The sequence below is a fragment of the Lissotriton vulgaris genome, chromosome 6 (genome assembly GCF_964263255.1).
Source record: "Lissotriton vulgaris chromosome 6, aLisVul1.2, whole genome shotgun sequence".
NCBI lineage: Eukaryota > Metazoa > Chordata > Amphibia > Caudata > Salamandridae > Lissotriton > Lissotriton vulgaris.
In genome coordinates, this window is record NC_141694.1 from 540,920,546 (window position 1) to 540,940,493 (window position 19,948).

At 43.6% G+C, this 19,948-nt stretch overlaps 1 protein-coding gene across 1 annotated transcript in view; it reads left to right on the top strand.

The window, feature by feature from the left end:
* Nucleotides 1-19,948, top strand: part of LOC147707531 (dynein axonemal heavy chain 5-like) — a 1,425,553-nt gene that overhangs the window by 418,067 nt on the left and 987,538 nt on the right. The window contains exons 26-28 of the mRNA XM_086925656.1: nucleotides 6,539-6,604; nucleotides 9,735-9,847; nucleotides 15,436-15,535. Coding sequence (XP_086781782.1) covers nucleotides 6,539-6,604; nucleotides 9,735-9,847; nucleotides 15,436-15,535 — 279 coding nt within the window. The remainder of the gene's footprint in view (nucleotides 1-6,538; nucleotides 6,605-9,734; nucleotides 9,848-15,435; nucleotides 15,536-19,948) is intronic.

Consider the following 19,948-nt stretch of genomic DNA (forward strand, 5'->3'; position numbering starts at 1 on the left):
ACATTAGGCGTAGTGGCTCGTATGGTTTAATTAAGTCGACATTTCTCTAATTGCTGGCTGACGTAAATTGTTCTCGGTCATTTGATTGACGTGAATGTAATAGTGGCTAAAGCACAAAACCTAAAAAGACATGACATTAACAAGGTATAGTAAAAAGGCATAACTCCAATAGCACACTCTTTACTAGACCTTAACTCCCCTCCTGCCATACATTGTTTCAAACATCAAACATGTTTTCACACATATCATAGCACAGTGTATCTAGGGGACGGGTTTTAAGAATAAATGAGTGCGGAGGAGGAGGAAGAGAAATACCATGGTATTTCATTATAGTGGCGATTTATCACTAAAGTTGTTCTTTTGAAAGCCTCTGGAGATATTTTTGTTGATCTTTGCGATCTTCCATCAAAAATACTTTACTGAATTCGTTTCTGGAATACTTAAGTCACAAATTAGGTCTATAGATGCCATTTTTTCATAGTATCCAAATGAACACTGTAATAGTTTTTGGGAGAAATTGGGATTTTGGTTGATAGGTGTGTGAGCCCTTCTCAAGCAACAGCCACAATCCTTGTCGGGGTGACGCACAAACGTCACTAAATTAACCTGTACTTAACCTTCTGGTAGCATGGCACAAACGCAGTCAAAGTCAACTTAGAGGCAATGTAGGAAATACTTATGCAGAAACTAACAGCAATAAAGTGAAAACACACCTCAAGCAAAATCTCACATCAATTATGGAAAAATCAAGTAGAATTAAATAAATACTTTTAGACCAAGATTACAAAAATCAATTAATAGAACCAGAGTTATGATTTTTTAAAGTTTAAAGTGAAAACAGAGACCAAAAGATCATAGCTCAAACCATTGACATCTAGCCATGTGAGACTGGGCCAAAATCGAAAGTTATGCTCGACCTAGATGGAGCGCGGTTTGGATGCACGAAGTGGATTGGGTCCGATATCTGCTTACCTTCGGACTTAGAAGTAATTTTAAAGAAAAATGTCTGAGAAGGTAAAGTTCAGCAGGGAAAGACAGCCAGCGGTGTCTGAGGAGGAGGTGTCCTCATCAAGGAGCCGCTGGATGAAGTTACGGTGAAGATTTCTACATTCTGACTTGGTCTCTTTTGTATAACTAGAATATCTCAGGTGGGAGTAAGTTACAGACTGTAGCAAACAAAGCATCCACGGGGCTGGATACCCCTTTGTGAGGAGCCACTGAACAGAATTTGGTGTTGCGCAGAATAATGTAGTGGGAGCTACTGCAGAGTCAGGCCGACTTGTGATGCACCTTGGGCAGGTCAGCAAACAGGTTTTTTACTACCAGGACATGTAAAACTATGTTCAACTTTTTAAATATAAGGCACCTTGCACAATGGGCCTATCCCATGAGTACCTTATATGTATTAAAAAAGAGTTTTAGACTTGGCAAAAGGTTTAATTTGTCCTCCAGCTCCTTTTGGAACACTTTGCAGGCAGAGATACTGCTGCCTGCTCTGAATCTGGCAGGACACCCCACTCCGGTGGGACTTCCTCTCTTCTCTGGAGCCACAATTTGGAGGTTATCATCCTCCCCTTCCATCTCCTCCTCTTGCGCCTCCTGAACGTCCACCTCCTGTCCTCCTCATGTGCTGTAGCCTGTAACTGGCTGGTTTCTTTCCAGGCCTTGAAGGCCTTCAGGAGCTCCCGCTTCTTGGAGCTCTTAGTTGCTGGAATCCCACTTTCCCTGTGGAATCCCTTTAGCTCAGCCATAGTGTAGCTCTTCAGGTTGTTGAGCTCCAATACCAAACCTTGCAGCAGGCAGAGCCATAGGTGCACAAAGTCAGGTGAAATAGAAGTGAATTTGGAAAAAACAAAAGAGACCATTCAAGCAGAATTTGGTTGAATCTGGTATCAAGTTATTTATAATCCAATGTGAGAAATTGGTTTTTGGTTAAGGCGATGTGAGCCCTCCTCAAGCAACCACTGCAGACCCTGTCAGGGAGAATTGCCAAAAGGTACTAAATTAACCTGTGCATTACCCTCTGTTAGCTTGACACTAAAGTATTCAGGCGTAACTTAGGGGCAAAGTGTAAAGTATTTGTGCAGCACGCACACAGCAATAAAGTGAAAACACTGCACAAGAAAAATCCCACACCACTTTAGAAACATAGAGTACAATGTAATAAACAATTTGAGACCAAAATGACAAAGATCCAGTCAGTAGAACTGGAGATACTGAATTTTAAAGGTTTCGCTAAAAGTAGCGCCAAAAGGTGCAAAGCGCCAACTGAGGGTATATGGTTGCAGTGGACCTAGACAGAGTCCTAAATTCAGGCGGATTGCTAAGGAGCACAAGCCAGGCACAGGACCAAGTTTGGACTGCTGATGATTTTACTTTGTCATCAGTGTGCGGTTTATGTGGCGTAGCATTGCGAGGGTTCGCATTGTCAGGAGTCTGTTCGAATGAAGCTGTGCATCGAGGCTTTGCAGGGCTTTGCTCCATTCAGCACCAGTTCTGATGAGGCTGGCAGCTGTTGGTGAGGCTTTGCGAGGCTTTGTGTCACTCTGCATTAGTTCCAAAGAAGCTGGCAGCAAGTCTTTGTGGGGCTTGGCGTTGGTTCCAATGAAGCTTTCAGGTATGCGGCAAGGCTTTGCAGTGCTAAGCATTGCTCGGCGTTGGTTTAGAGGAAGCTTGCAGCTGTGCGGCAAGGCTTTGTGTGGCTTCACACTGGATTTGATGGAACATGTAGCTAGGCCAGGAGGAGTTGTCTCCGATGCCAGCCAAGGGTCCAGGACAATTGGAGGCACCTCTTGTGGGGTCAGGACTTTATGCCAGCAGAGGCCAGCTGGGCTCAGTTAGATCCGGTTGTAGGCCCATCCAAAATGCAGCTGGTCAGTTGTAGCAAGGCGCCTGGAGCATTTTGTGTCCCGATAGCTCAAAACACAAGTTCAGCTAGTTGACCTTTAGAGTCACTCATCCTGGGATGGAGGGAGGAGATCCAGTCTTCCTTCTCAGAAAGCAGGGCAGGTCTCAAGCAGCAGGGAATTCCTCTGGCAGCAGGGCAGTCCTTCTTCTTTTGTATCTATGGGTCCAGGAGTGTATTGAAGAGTTGGTCTGAGGGTCCAATATTTAAACCTGGTACCAGACTGGAAGTGGGAGAAACTCCTAGACTTCTGCCCCATAAATCTGGTTCTGGAATGTCCTTCCTTCACCTGCCCAGGCTCCAAGGAGTCTAGGCTGACAATAGGTTGGTGTCAAGTTCTTTGCGAGTGTACTGGATGCAGCCCCTTTGAGTTGTAATTGGTAAAAGGAACAACCCTGACCCTCCCCTCCTCTCAGGATCGCCCAACCTTCCAACACTTATTCCACCTTTGTTTCATTGTCTGAGAGGAATACACAAAGCCCAACTGCCAAATACACCCATTCATGTGACTCAGGATACAGGCTGAAGGTATCAAATGGTTAGGACAAAAAAATGGCAACTTTCTAAAAGTGGCATTTCAGAATTGTGACTTAAAATTCAACTTTATCATTAAAGAGGGTTTTAGGATATAGTTCATTGAAGTGTAGACATGACATTTCTATCAGCTCCTGATCAAAAATGATCACTTATTAAATGTAATAAGGTAACCCAGTGTTATCCAGTGTGAGAGATGGGTCTTGCCGTAGTGAAAAGCAAATTTAATTGTTTTTCACTGCCAGAGCATGTCCCACTTTTTAAATGCAATGCACCTTGCCCCATAGGCTGTTTAGGGCCTACCCCAGAGATGACTTATATGTTTTAAAAAGGAAAGTGTGGGCCTGGCGAAAGGTTTATTTTTGCCAGGTCGAAATAGAAGTTTAAAACTGCACACAGGGTGCAATGGCAGGCCTGAGACATGTTTTAATGGGCTACTTAAATCGGTGGCACAATAGGTGTTGGAGGCCCACAAGTAGTTTTTAATTTACAAGCCCTGGGTACATGAAGTACCAATTTACAAGGGACTTGTAATAAATAAAATGCCAATTGGGTGTGAGCCAATGTTACTATGTTGGGACGAGATAGCACAGGCACTTTAGCACTAGTTGTCTGTGGTAAAGTGCACAGAGTCCTAAAGCCAACAAAAAACGAATTTCGGGAAAAGGCCAAGGTATAGAAGCATCAACAATGCCATTTGCGATTCCTTATTAGCGAAAAATAAGGATTCGCTAATAAGGAATAGCAAAAGACTATGCATGTAGAAATCGCAAAAATACTAGCGATTTCTAAACATTCCTTAATTGTGACTCGCAAATTGCGAGTCGCAATTAAGGAATACCTCCCCATTCATTCCTATGGGCCTAAAGGCCCATAGGAATGAGTGGGAAGACATTCTCAATTTGCGATTCTCAATTAGAGAATTGCAAATTGAGAATGCAATTTCAAGGGTGCCAGGGTGTCAAAAGGACACCCTGTTGCACCCCTGAAATCTGCATATGAGAACATCTTGCACACACACATGCCCCAAGGGCATGTGTGTGTGTAAAATGGAACTTTGAAAAATGCACTTTAGTGCATTTTTCAAAGTTTTTGCAAATTACCATGAAGTTCAACTTCATGGTAATTTGCTCCCCCTAATAGCGAAATCGCTATTTTTTTTAACTTTGATGCATTGCATTTAAGGAATCTCAATTTGAGATTCCTTAAATGCAATCGCAATTTAAGTAATCGCAATTTTGCGATTTCTTAAATTGCGATTAATACTGGTCGCAAAACTTCGTGGGGTCAATGGAACTGATCGAGGACGGACCCGTCCATCTTGTACTGAGGCACCATCTATCTGCCGGGAGCGGCCATCTTGTCCCTTTGTTCGGCCAGTCGGGATCGCCCTGCGTGGACTTCGGCCGAAGGGTCGAGTGCGGACTGGCCAGGGTTAGCTGATTTCTCCTCAAGGACTGCGCATTCCTGGCTGGCGTGGGTTCGATTTGGCGCTCCTTCATTGTGTTCTAGTGTGACTCTCCTTGTTTTATATGATGTTCGCAATACATTGTTTTTTCGCTGGCACGCATGAAGGGCTGTGACGAATGGGCTTGAATGGCGGGTGGGGTCTCGGGAGGGGCCACCCTTCACTGAGGGCTGTTATGGAACTTGAGATCTCTCCCTATTCCTATTTAATATTACATATTCTATACTTGCTTTGAGATATAGAGGGAGGGACTTCCTGTATGGTTGGGGTGTCCGGAAGACTTAGGATTCGTTTGGCTCCTCCCCCCATTTTTTCTTCATTGGGAGGTATAGATTAGATTTCTCTATTCTTCCTCCCTATATCACAGGAGTTATACTTCATTTTTCCTTTTTCTTTATCAGGGACTATTCCCTCTTTTTCTTTTTTCTTTGTCTATATTTCGGGTTCTTTAGCGGGCGACAGACACTTTGCTGGGGGGGGGGGGTAGGCCGTAGCCTCCGCAATGGTGTAGGGTGGGGGGAGACTTTTAGTTTTATACATTGGTTTCTATGGGCCTTATTTTTTCATCTCTCTGCGCTTTCTTATCTAATTTCTGTTCTGGGTCTGATATAGGGATTAGGAGGGAATGGGCTGAGCTGTAAATGGCGTAAAATCACTGCATGATGATCTTGTTGTTTTCCTCTGACCGCCATACTGCCTGGGTAGTAACTTTCACGGATGGTTTCATGTTATGCTCCTGCCTGATCATGCTGCGAGATAATCGTACGGACTCAGTTCTCCTTGGTTTCTACTCTTTATTGCATTATATTTACGTCCCAAAAAAATTAAAACTAACCTTCATTACTACTGTTTCTCGGCGACACTAATTTACTCAGTGTACGGTTAATAGATTGTTGCTTATCATCCCCGCTGCCGCTGAGAAATTATATTGCTTGCTTCTGTGCTCAAAAGTCTTGTGGCCGGCCTGATGGTTGTAGGCCCGTATTTGTTATCCTTACATGCACAATAAAGGTTTACAAAAAAAAAAAAAAAAAAAATACTGGTCGCAAAGGGGTAGATTCTGAAAATCTGCCCATTTGGGACCGGTTTTTCCTTTGATGCATCTATACATAAATGTTTGGAAGAACACCACACCAAAGACTGCCAGGTCTAACAGTTTTCTAACTTAAAACTACTGTAGTGGCAATTAATGTGTTCACCGCATCTAAATACCTACTTGGCCTCCCTTTGAGTTCAGCCCTTCTTGAGTCTTACCCTAGGCTACTGGCATACTCCCTCAAAGTCCAGTCTCCTAATTGGTTTATCTTCTGAGCATTGAATTAACCACTATGAACTCCCCCTTCACCAAATGTAGGTAGTTTAAGCTTTCGAAGAGGAGAGCTCTGAAACCTTCCAGTCTACTGGTAGATTGTGACAACATCTGTGTTAACAGTTATACATGTTTACTTAGATTTTCTCTTTGTAACCACCAGTGCTTAAAAATATAATGCATATTGTACATTGTTACAAAAACATTTCTTTTCACACAACTCCATTTATTGTTCAGGAGAAAAATAATGTAATTGATTCTTTATGGATTGCTATTTTGATATCTGAATGAAAGCAGGTGAAATGTGTTTGATCTCTTTCAGGTTAAAGACACGCTGTTAAAAGAGAAACAGGACATATTTAAACAAGAGCTTGACAAGCAAATTAAGGTGAGAGAGCATTTTCTGTTCTGCTAAGTGGACAGATAATTTCAGGTTATGGTTACAAAGACTGCACAGATGTAGGGATAATATGAGGCTTTTTACGTTAATTCGTTTTCAGAGAAGCAATCTAAGCAGGCAGTAATTGCATACTGATATAATAGTAATCTTAGCTTCATGTGTCGCACTGTAACCTGTTATTTATTGTTGTAACACTTAATTTGCTAATGTTTGGCCCCTCCAGAGGGAGCCATTCTGTGTCCCACAAGACTTGTTCACAGTAGAATGAGAGTCAAGGGGCCGTGTGACTGCAGTTACCAGTGAAATATAACCTCGAGGAACTGGAAAGAGAACTTTTTTTTTATATTAAAGGTTGTCTCGTTCTGGTGCTCAGCAACTTCCTCTGGTGGCATTAGCACCTTAAAAAATGCGAAATAATACTGTGACACAATTGATAAAATTCAGAGAAGGGCAACACTGATTAAAGAGCTCAACATGTCGATTTATGGAGCAAGACTGTGCGGGTTTTAGTCCCCATTACGAGTTGCCTGGAACACTTCTAGCTGTCTGGTGTTTCATGATCCCAAATTATTGGGTGCTGAAGCACCGGACTTGCTTTTACCTGGTGTGAGACTGAGAGAGTGGCAAGGGTGGCACGCAGAGCCTTGCCCCTGCCCACTCTCCGCAATACCACATAGGGAGCCGACAGTGAAGTAGTGTGGCTCACTGGTTAGAGGCGGAAGACCCGAGAGCAGAGGACGGCCCGGGACCAGGGTTCGATTCCCGGCGCGGCAGGTTTCTGGACCAGGGTCAGCAGACTCGATAATTCTCTCGCCTCGGTGCCCACTCTGATCAGCGATCACACTCGGCAACTCTGGGCATTAGCTTGCCTCATCTTCACTAACGGCCGCACCAGACCGCCGGGGATGCCTGGTCTCACCCTGGAGATACCCATTAAGGGACCATCTCTCAGGGAAGCCAGGAAGGGTTTCGCAGCGGTCAAAGCGCCTTGGGACCCTACGGGTAAGTAGTGCGCTATATAAATGCCTATACATTTACATGACAATGCCCCCGAAGAGAAGCCTCAGCCCCCACCTAGTCATTCTTCCTACCCCTCGACCCACACAATTCCCCCTGCAGATGTTTGCCACATGCTCAGAGATACCCGGAAGATACTGGCCATAATGTTTATTCCAGCCCTTGTACCTCAGCACAAAGTTAACAGACAACGCAGAATGTGGGACTAAATAGGTTTCAATTTTACTGTAACAAATAATGATCTGAAAGTTAATGGATTTGTTACCCTTTGGAGTAGCATCCTGTAACTGCTAGGGATGACAATTGTGCTTGTAATTTGTAAGGAAATATTTTCAGCACCAGGGTAAGGACTGGAACTAGTGGCCACTGGGATACCCTGAGCTTTAAATCCTTAGGCAGCAAATAATATGGGTTAATGTGCATAATTTTGGATCTACATGGAATTTTAGGGTTTCTTCTAAGCAATTGACATTATTTAGCAATGGAACTGACGGATATTCTTTTTATAAAGTTACATATTCAAGTAACTGCATTGCTTGTGTGTTTCGTGAGTAACGACTACAATGTGTGATAGTGATTGGAAGACCAAGTGGTACATCATGTATTAACTGTGGTGTGCCATGACACAAAATACATTGAACGAGAATGCAAGTGGAAATCCGGCATTGACACACAAGAATTATTGTCTAATGATGTGTGTGAATTGTTATAGGAGGAGGAAGTGATGCAGTTCCCAGCTACTGCACACACCTCTGCAGAGGTGAGGCTTACCAAATTACTCCCTGTCAGGAGCACATCAAATGTAAATCGTTGTTATCAGGTGTGTTAGTGGGTTAAAAGTGAGAAAGCAGCAGCTAAAACTTCCACAGTGCGCTACTATTAAATACATCTCTGGCTTCAAAGCAGTGTGACCTCATAAAAAGGCGCAGTGTGAGAATATGAGGAAAAAAACAGTAACATGAGAAAATCTCCAGTGCCATAGGAAGCCAGCTGCACAAGGCAGACATCGAAGTTTCAATTTCCCTGTAATGATATGGTGGGAGGTAAAACGGCTGTCAGGCTAAGCTATAATGAAATCGATGCTGCTAATAGTTTAATAGGCGCTACTAGAATCTTTGAAGCTACACAATATTTTTGTGGTGGAGAATTGCATACCAGAACGTTCTTTAAGGCGCAACAGAGGCTAGGACAGCTGGGACTGTCCGGTGTGTGTATCTTCATGTCTGCTTATTTATTATCATATCTAATATTTTCTATAGATCGCATGTGTTTTATGTATAGACAGCTCTGAAAAATATTGGGGCATATTTACAAGGGCTTTTTAGGATGTTCCGGTGGCGCAATGCCCTGCTCCATATTTACAAAGTGGAGTTAAGCCACTTTGCATGGCTTAACGCCTCTTTGTAAATATCGTACCCTTTCACGTATCTACTTGAACAGCCTCGGCCCGTGGAGGGAGTTACGGTGGGGCAGAGATGCGGGCGGGGGAGGGGCAGGGTGGGGAGGGGTGCTAACAACCGGAATATGGATAATTGAAGGTAGGTTAACAGTTTAATTAATAAAACTAATTTTGTAGCGCTCTGCCACCGTAACACCCATTGCTTTTTCGCGCAGCCCCAGATTTACAAGGATCTGTAAATCTAAGGCAGCGCCAAAGACTAACACCACTGAAAAGCAGGTCTTAGTTCGCTGCAACAAGGAGAAATACTTCTATTTCGCCTCGTTTTTGCTCTTTGTATGTGCGCTGTATTCTACAGCACACAAAGAAGGAGCAAATGGCCTTTAATGATTGTTTATGTAGAGGAAGTTGTCTCTTCCTGCACATAAACAATCACCCTTGCAACACAAACACCCTTGCACCATGGTGTAGGGGTGCCTGCGTTACCAGAAAACATCCCTGCAACCTAGGCACCCTTACACCATGGCGCAAGGGTGTCTGTGTTGATGCTAGGCAGCATTTTTAACCCCAGCGCAAGGGAAAAACTGGGGTGAATTATTGCTTCTTAAGAACAAAAATGTCTTGAAGACAAAAATCTGTTTTCATTGCAATATTATCATTCATTCCTTTGTAAATACCTGATTTTTGCTTCATTACTTACAGAGCTTTGTGGTGGAAGTTATACAGTTTCGCAACAGTTTCGACACTCAAGGTCCTGCAGCTCCTGGGGTGAGACCCGAGGAAGCAGTTTCAAGGCTGCATATTTTCCAAGAAAAGTAAGTTGGTACTTGATTTGCCTTTTCATGAGTTCAGTAGAGGTTGGTTGTAAAACCTAGTAAAACAAAAGGAACCACCTCGGAGAGGATTTATTGTATGTCAAGAGTTGTCAGACATACACAATGTTTGTTAAAATACCCCTCACACACCAAAAGGGCCCTTGGTGTCATGCTTCATCATCGGGGTCTTCCCGACCCGCTGCGGGACGGGGCGTGCTGCGACTGGCGACTACGCTGGAGCACTGGTTAATTGAAAGTGCTATGTGAGATGTATATGTTGTGAGTGAAAAAGGGTCAAGGGTCAATGAGAGCGATGTTAAAAATACCTGGCCTTATGGATTCAAAAAAACTTTATTTGGTCACAGGCTGGTATTATTAAAAAATTGTAAAACCTAAACTGTCTGAATACCAGGTTTTTGTTAATGGCCAACTTAAATTATCAGTACATTGGGGAATCATCTCAAACTCCGCTGAAAGTTGGCATTTAGTAGTTCCTTAGTTTGATAGTGTTATGGCATCAATGTTTAGAGTTCAAGACGTGCTGGCAGATAACTCATTGCCACTTAAGCACCCGTGTCTGGTCCTTACTTCACATAATATGAAAGTCAAAAAGGTCACTTTTAGCCCTGATCCAGTTCACTGGCGTGGTTTTGTTAAATGAACGTTATCACTTTTAGTGTACCATGAACATAATGTAAATGTAAATCAGGCCACTCTCAATATCTGTCCACATACACAGTGTTTTTTATTTCACTTCACTGACAGTTCATAAGGGCTTAGTTTATTGATTAGTATGATATGATACTAATTGCTTTAAAAATACTTGCATTCTGAGGGATTGCTTTCAATGGCTTCCTTCGAAGATCAATTTAAGCAAGAAGCTAATTAATTAACAAAATGAGATTGAACTTTCTATAGTTCTAATGTGACTTTGCATTCCTGCAACTGAGCATATGGAGGAAAACCCTCCCAGTCTCACTGGTAATCTCAATTATACTCTTTATCTTACACTTTGCAATGTCATCCCAAATAAAGAGGGGGACTTCTCCGTGGCCTTGATTGTTCTATTGCTTTAAACATTATCTCACTAAAAGCCCCGACTCACGTCAGGGTAGGATAAATATCCTCTACCTCAAAAAGCACCCTATATTGTTAAACTTCCAAAATGACAGGAGTGTTGGACTCAAGCGTCTGTATGTGACCAGGAGTTCTCTATATGCGGGGCTTACAATGTCATTCAGGCTGGAAGCAATGGCAGGAATCTCTCAAGTAACATGATGGCGATGCGATGCATGCAACGTATGGAAATGTTTCCCACGATAATGGCACAGAATGCAGGATTGTCATCAGGTTTGGGATCTGGATCAACTAGAACCAGTCCCATTTACTGCAGTCCAATGCACAGAGCTAAGTTTCAATATGGATAGCCTTTGCTCCCCTTTAGTAACTAGACCTGTGTTAACGCAATATCTAGTTCTAAATGTATCTACTCTGCAAAAGAATGGACTGTATAAATCAGTTTTCTAACACAGTTTCTAGATTATGTGAGGCAAAGAGCCTGTCACGAATCCTATGCCTAATATCCTTCACTATACCATAGCATAAAAGATAAACAACGTTTTTAATAAAATGGTACGGTTAGATAAACTAATATTCTATTAAACTCTTTGAAAATGTGATGCAAGGCCGGTCAAGCTGGGGCAAAAGTACTTGTCTAGATGATACAGGCTGCTTCTCTATTGGAAATTGTGCTTATATACAGATGTGGAAGTTGGTACTCTAGTTGCATAAGTAATGTCCGAGACATTGTTTCGTTTGGGTCGTCAGGGACCCAGCTATGTTAAGAAAAAATATTGTTGGGTTTCCCCCCAATATGAAAATATTCAGAAGCCTACACAGTGTTAACTGGAATTCCTGCAAATAGGGCCCACGTCTGGACATTTTAAAAGAAATCTCCAGATGAAGTTTCAGTAGTCTACAGCAAGCCATAGCAGGCGTGGTCGGCTATGGACTGACGTAAGTCAACATTTAATTTAGGTCCCAGTTTTTCCATTTACCTGGCAACCTCCTCCCCAGAGGCAGTAGCATTCTCTGAACAGAGGGTCTTCTCCAACCAGACATCCTCCAGGAGATAAAGTTCTCCCAGACGTGAAAGCCTGACTGTTCCTGGAAGTTTGGAACTTGGCTTTCTCAGTTATGGATTAACCTCTGCAAAGCAGATATAGAAGTTATAAGTAGGAACATCTCTTCTTATAGTTATCTAACAAATAGAGGCCAGACTTCCTGCCAGAGTCAATCGAGCCTGTAGTCGTCTTCCTGTTTTGTTCCAAACTTGTTCTGAAGGACAAATGATTATCAGTAGGGGTTTTAGGTTTCGGTAATTTTTATTGAGTTCAAACAATGTATTCAGCAAATTGACCAGCAGCAATACAGAAGAATAACCACCCCCAACTATTTGTATATGCACCATGTTTGGATTATGTATCACTCTTAACCACCCTATATACCCATAAGGGATGGAACAGTGGGGGTGAGGTGGGTAATTAAAGTGGGAACAAGAGCAATATAATCACAACCTTCAAACTTAGTAAAAAGACATATGCTACGATTCATCAATGTCCCAATTTGCGAGTCCTTAATATCGATTATTAAGTAATCGCTATTAAGGACTTGCAAATCGGGATTCATGTAGAAATCGCAAAATAAATTGCGATTCCTACAGCCTCCTTATTTGCGATTAGCAAATTGCTAATCGCAAATAAGGAATAACTCCCCATTCATTCCTATGGGCCTAAAGGCCCATAGGAATGAATGGGGAGTCATTCCTTATTTGCGATTAGCAATTTGCTAATTGCAAATAAGGATGCGATTTCAAGGGTGCCAGGGGTGTCCAAAGGACACCCTGTAGCACCCCTGAAATGTGAATGTAGACTGATTTTGTGCACACACATGTCCAAAGGACATGTGTGTGTGTGTAACATCCAACTTAGAAAAATGCACTAAAGTGCATTTTTCTAAGTTTTCGCTATTTACCACGAAGTCTGACTTCGTGGTAAATAGCGGCCAAAAAAGCGAATTTGCTATTTAATAAAAATGGTTAATGAATTGCAGTTACGAAATCTCAAATAGAGATTCCTTATATGCAATTCCTCGCAATTTAGCGATTTCGCAATTAGCGATTTCTGCATTTGGGATGATGAATCCCAAATGCAAAAATTGCGCTCGCAAAGGGCCAGATTCTCAGAATCTGGCCCTTTGTGAGCCCATTTTTCTTTGATGAATCTAGCTGATAGTAATCAAAACCCTTCAGAATCCACATATGGTTAAAAACTTAAGAGTCGCCTCTTGCATAGCCGAGGGATCGGTCCTTGCAATAGCCTAACAAGCTATCAGCCCTAAAACATGGCACTGGCTACTCATGCTTTTTACGACCTGCTTCCTAGAAATAATCAACTGCCTTTACCTGTTTAAAAACATGATGTCATCCATTAATAGTCACTTTAAAACTCGATGTGGTGACAAAAGTAGTTCAGTTACCCAGTTTTATCTAATCTTGTTTGTAACTGTGTAGTTTATTGTGCCTGGTTTGCTAGCGCAACTCTGAGCAGTGAAAATTAGAATTTTCTTAACATCAATGATTGCTGTATGGACATTACCTGCTTTCTTCAGGATTCATTCTCCTGGGTTGCCAGTTCTTGGATGACCGTACTCCCTGGCTCTTTGGTATTAATCAAATCCATTGTAGGTAGGGAGGGTATATGTCTTCTGCACTTTAATTGTAAGTGAGAAGTCAGCAGGGAGGATCTCTGTTTCTGAAAACCTCACTATCATAGTGCCAAGTGTCTCATAGCAGAGGTAATACAACAGTAGAAAAAAAAATGTTGTCAGCACATAGATTGTACTCCGGATTATTTATCAGATTTTTCACACACAAGAAAACTTGCAACACACACACCTTAAAATGATGCTGTCTTTCTGCTCTATCTTCCTCAAGCACTGAAACCTCATGTCTCGTTATGTTCTTCTGTACCATTCCCTCTGTTTTGGCAACCATTTTTTCCATAGAATGTAGGGGGTCCTCACAGGTCACTTTCTCTTTGATGTTGGTGGTGGTCAGTCAAAAATACTGTAGGGCCTCCAAGACAAGGTTTTAAAAGACGCAACAGAATGCTTTTGGAATGTGATTCTAGCACAATCCTCTCAGAATCCCTACCGTCTCTTGTCCCATTTCCCCTCCATTGTAATGCAAGTCTTGCCTTCTGGATTGTACTAGTAGGTGCTACTTTTCCCAGATTTCCACGCATTATCCTAATTCAACATTGATGATTTTAAACAACCCAGAAACATCTCCCTTCTCTCTTCTAGCCACATTCATTGGCTTTCAGTTCTGCTCATTCGAGTTCATAAGACATTCAGATCCCACTTGTGGCTTTTCGGAAGGTTCAACAGAGCAGATGACCATAGGATTCTGAGGCAGACCAACCATAGGAAAAGGCCCACACTGTAATAGACGCATGTCAGATTTGAAATCAATCCTCCTCTTGTGCGCCCTCCCTAGGGCAATATATATGATCCCTTTAAAGATATAGAGAGATGGTGCCACATAGGACGAGAAGTAGGGTACTACTGTACCCAGCACAATGTATCATAAGCACACCTGCCACCTCAGTTGGTCTCAGGCAAGACAAAGAAAACCGTCAGTTACCGCTGATAGGTAAGGTCAGATGTGGAAGTCGCCTGTCAGTACTCATGATATATGCTAGGAAGGGTCTGTGAAGTAGTTCAGGGGATGCTGTCCTAAGACGTGGACTCACCTCAACTACTCAAATACTGTGGTGATGATCTTCTTGATACACCGGGGAGCTGATACAGCTGCAGAAAGTAAACTGGAACATAATTCCCTCCTCCTCATCATCATCAATCGCTCCTTCTTTCTCTAGTTCTTCCTGGGCTTCAACTACTGGAGCTGTGCCATGCTTCTCAAACCTCCGAGGATAATTTTCCTTGTAACTGTCATTTATTATTTTATTCAAAATGGTATGTCAAAACAAACTTCAAGTAACCAGTGATAGCACACAAAAGATGACCTGGAGTGTCCCATATCAAAATTCATTTTTGGATAGTCTTAGCTAAACTTGCAATCCAAGCTGCAAGCACAAACAAAGCTAGTCTTTGTTTTGTCAGCTCTTTCTAACATGAGCATCGGGCAAATAGGAAAACCATTGACTCTACTAATAGCACCGTACAAGAGGTGGGTGAGATCAAAAGGTCTAGAAACAAAATGACCAGGGTTTGGTAGAAGAGTATCATGATGGAGTAGAACCTCCTTTTATGAACTCTAAATCCAGCATGGTACAGCTATCCTTACTAACTCTGTTCTCCTGTTCATGTGCATGGCGCTCTTCCCAGTGGTTACTGCTGGTGAAGCCAAAGGCCACAGGGTAGTGACAGATGCTGTCAACCTCCCCCAGCACACAAATCATCAATTTAGGATGCAGCGTAGTGGCAACACTAACATAAAATATGTAATTTTGCGAGAATTGAAATATCAGTACCAGGTATTGCTTTTTCTGATTTTTTTTTTACAGGTTCCAATTGTATGATGCAAAGCGAAAAACATTAAACTCCGTTCAGAGGCTTTTCAATATCATCCCCAAAAATTTCCCAGAGTTGGACAGGACTGGAAAGGTACTGTATTCACAAAACAGTTTGTTTTTCGTACAGTGTGTAGTACGGCGATGACAAATCGAATGTAGACTCGGATGCATATCATGGAGACTTGTAGTTGGTCATCTTCAGAGAGAATGTATAGCTAATAATGTATGTGTGTATATCTTTATTTACCCTGTGTGTGCTTCCCTGAGTCATGGTTGCTTCATTCAAGAGACCGTCCTCAGTTGCGGTGACCTGCCTGATGTTCTTACCCTGCGCTCATTGATATTCTGATTTCATTGAACTTTTAAAGTGAATCTGTTTAACCAGTCAACACAAATGGGCTCAAAGAGGAGGGATGCCACACAATCCCTTTAAAAACACACCCATCACATCTCAAACATGTAAGCCAAGTGTTGAGTGCATTTCCAGTGGTATTGCTCACCTTAAACTTTAATCTTTTGAAACCCACCTGACACCTTTTTCAAATACCAATATCTCAAAATATATTGAAGGTGTTTACAACAAGCCACAACAGTAATGGCTTCGAAGTGAAGTGCTTCAAAGTTTGCTTTAAATTCATTTATAATGTAGCAAAAAGCAGAATTTCCAGTAGGAGCTAAAATGATAAATGTAGCTTTTTTTGCACTCTTTTTATACTTTTCCCTGGACAAATCCGAACAACATTTGGCAGTGGGTTCATGGGCACAGGGACTGGGGTTTGTTCCCCCAAGGTCCATGAACCTAAGTCATTGTTCCACAACCTATAACACAGGGGTCTTGGGAACTTGTCAGACACCCTGTGGGGTTTGTGGGTCCAGGGCCTGATCCCAGTGGAATGCCCTTCAAGGGTACATGACAGGGCCTGCTGACCCTTACAAAAGCAGTGTCTAGTCTTAGACCCAGTGGCCATTGCATGGCTGAAAGACTTGCACAGCAGGGTTGGCCGTGTGCAGCAATCATTGGCCACAGCGAGCAGATTGGATACATGGAGATGTTGCATGTAGATGTTGCATGTAGCAAATGAGTACTGTAAAACAACAAAGGTTAACATATTGATTTGATTAGCATTTGTTATAACAGCTTAATGAATATTTGAAAAACCTTGGAAACTAATTTAAAAATCAGAATTAAAGCTACAAATCAAAACCCAAAACTATTTAAATACGCAATGGTTTTTGGTTAGAACCACAATCCATAATTCTCATAACAGTTAGAAACCATAACTAACTGACCAAATGCAATGTACACAACCTCACCATTAATGAATCACATTCAGTTACACATGTTGTCAATCATCTCACAGATGAGATTACATATCACATTACCCTTACTACTTTCAAAGAGATGGCTATTAGTGTAGTATCATTATCTGGTTTCATTATGAGTTTCTGTTTAATAACATTTCACTTTTAGCTGTTGGTATTTATTTGCATAAACACCGTGAGGTCATAATTATTCTATTTGGTTTGCGAGTTATAGCTGTTGTGGATTGTGAATCCAGTACAATAGGCACAGTACTGGATGAGGGAGCTTTTTTCTTCCATCGTCCCTTGCGGATTCACAAATCTGGCTGTAAATTTGTGAATTCGCCATGCTTTGAGTGGCCTGCTGTCACATAATTATATCCATTGCGGCCACCATTACCCACACCCTGCTCTGAGTAGTATTGCACTTTTTTTGTTTTTTAGCAACGGCATAAGGGGGCGGGTTGGGCAGGTTGGGCCTATACCTGACCTCCAGGCCTACATGGGGGCACCTCAGCTGGAACTAAAATAAATTCTGAAAAAATGGATTTGCTGAAGCCCTACTTTCATTGCAGGATTCGCAAATCCAGCACACAATAATAAAATCTTGAATTAAAAAAATAAAAATGAATTTAGCTACTCTTGGCCTATGACCACACAAGAGAGTTGGTCTCCAGTAGGGGTTGGACACTGTACTTGGTTGAAGACAGATTGGGCCATCGGCTGCATCCTGCCATCACACGTTTGAGTTGAGCAAGCACCTAGACACAAGCTAGACACTGTGGCCAGTCCCCACTGCCTTTGGCCATGCACAGTGGGGATTGGTCACCTGCAATATATTTGTTCTTAGGCCATGCCCTGCCGCCATGCACACCGGGGAGTTGGCCAACTCTAGTAGGTCGTTCCTTAGGTCAGGCCCTGGTGTCAGCCTCTGCTGCACACAGCTAGAGGATTGGCCACATTCCATAGATTGTTTGCAGGGCCTCGCTTCATGCTAAGCCTTGCAAAAACAACAAGTGATGGACTGAATGTGGATCAATGTCACACACTCCCCCAGTCAAAAGATCTGGGCCCAAATCCATCGTTTTTTTGCACTCCACACCACCCTGGGTTAGACAATGGCGATATGCAAATCAGCTCTGACCCTGTTGCCCCATGGGAACAGTCCAGTCCGAACTACAAAAGCCATGTCCTTCCCAGAACGGAATCAAGCATCCGAGGACCGGACCGGTTTCGAGGTAACACCTCTCATCAGCCCGGCTAGCTTGACTCCAAGTGGTGTGGAGTGCCTGGGACCCACGTCTGGGCATCCCCAGCGCACTTAGGGCGGCAATTGCAAAAACAACAAGTGATGGACTGAATGTGGATCAATGTCACACACTCCCCCAGTCAAAAGATCTGGGCCCAAATCCATCGTTTTTTTGCACTCCACACCACCCTGGGTTAGACAATGGCGATATGCAAATCAGCTCTGACCCTGTTGCCCCATGGGAACAGTCCAGTCCGAACTACAAAAGCCATGTCCTTCCCAGAACGGAATCAAGCATCCGAGGACCGGACCGGTTTCGAGGTAACACCTCTCATCAGCCCGGCTAGCTTGACTCCAAGTGGTGTGGAGTGCCTGGGACCCACGTCTGGGCATCCCCAGCGCACTTAGGGCGGCAATTGCAAAAACAACAAGTGATGGACTGAATGTGGATCAATGTCACACACTCCCCCAGTCAAAAGATCTGGGCCCAAATCCATCGTTTTTTTGCACTCCACACCACCCTGGGTTAGACAATTGCGATATGCAAATCAGCTCTGACCCTGTTGCCCCATGGGAACAGTCCAGTCCGAACTACAAAAGCCATGTCCTTCCCAGAACGGAATCAAGCATCCGAGGACCGGACCGGTTTCGAGGTAACACCTCTCATCAGCCCGGCTAGCTTGACTCCAAGTGGTGTGGAGTGCCTGGGACCCACGTCTGGGCATCCCCAGCGCACTTAGGGCGGCAATTGCAAAAACAACAAGTGATGGACTGAATGTGGATCAATGTCACACACTCCCCCAGTCAAAAGATCTGGGCCCAAATCCATCGTTTTTTTGCACTCCACACCACCCTGGGTTAGACAATTGCGATATGCAAATCAGCTCTGACCCTGTTGCCCCATGGGAACAGTCCAGTCCGAACTACAAAAGCCATGTCCTTCCCAGAACGGAATCAAGCATCCGAGGACCGGACCGGTTTCGAGGTAACACCTCTCATCAGCCCGGCTAGCTTGACTCCAAGTGGTGTGGAGTGCCTGGGACCCACGTCTGGGCATCCCCAGCGCACTTAGGGCGGCAATTGCAAAAACAACAAGTGATGGACTGAATGTGGATCAATGTCACACACTCCCCCAGTCAAAAGATCTGGGCCCAAATCCATCGTTTTTTTGCACTCCACACCACCCTGGGTTAGACAATGGCGATATGCAAATCAGCTCTGACCCTGTTGCCCCATGGGAACAGTCCAGTCCGAACTACAAAAGCCATGTCCTTCCCAGAACGGAATCAAGCATCCGAGGACCGGACCGGTTTCGAGGTAACACCTCTCATCAGCCCGGCTAGCTTGACTCCAAGTGGTGTGGAGTGCCTGGGACCCACGTCTGGGCATCCCCAGCGCACTTAGGGCGGCAATTGCAAAAACAACAAGTGATGGACTGAATGTGGATCAATGTCACACACTCCCCCAGTCAAAAGATCTGGGCCCAAATCCATCGTTTTTTTGCACTCCACACCACCCTGGGTTAGACAATGGCGATATGCAAATCAGCTCTGACCCTGTTGCCCCATGGGAACAGTCCAGTCCGAACTACAAAAGCCATGTCCTTCCCAGAACGGAATCAAGCATCCGAGGACCGGACCGGTTTCGAGGTAACACCTCTCATCAGCCCGGCTAGCTTGACTCCAAGTGGTGTGGAGTGCCTGGGACCCACGTCTGGGCATCCCCAGCGCACTTAGGGCGGCAATTGCAAAAACAACAAGTGATGGACTGAATGTGGATCAATGTCACACACTCCCCCAGTCAAAAGATCTGGGCCCAAATCCATCGTTTTTTTGCACTCCACACCACCCTGGGTTAGACAATGGCGATATGCAAATCAGCTCTGACCCTGTTGCCCCATGGGAACAGTCCAGTCCGAACTACAAAAGCCATGTCCTTCCCAGAACGGAATCA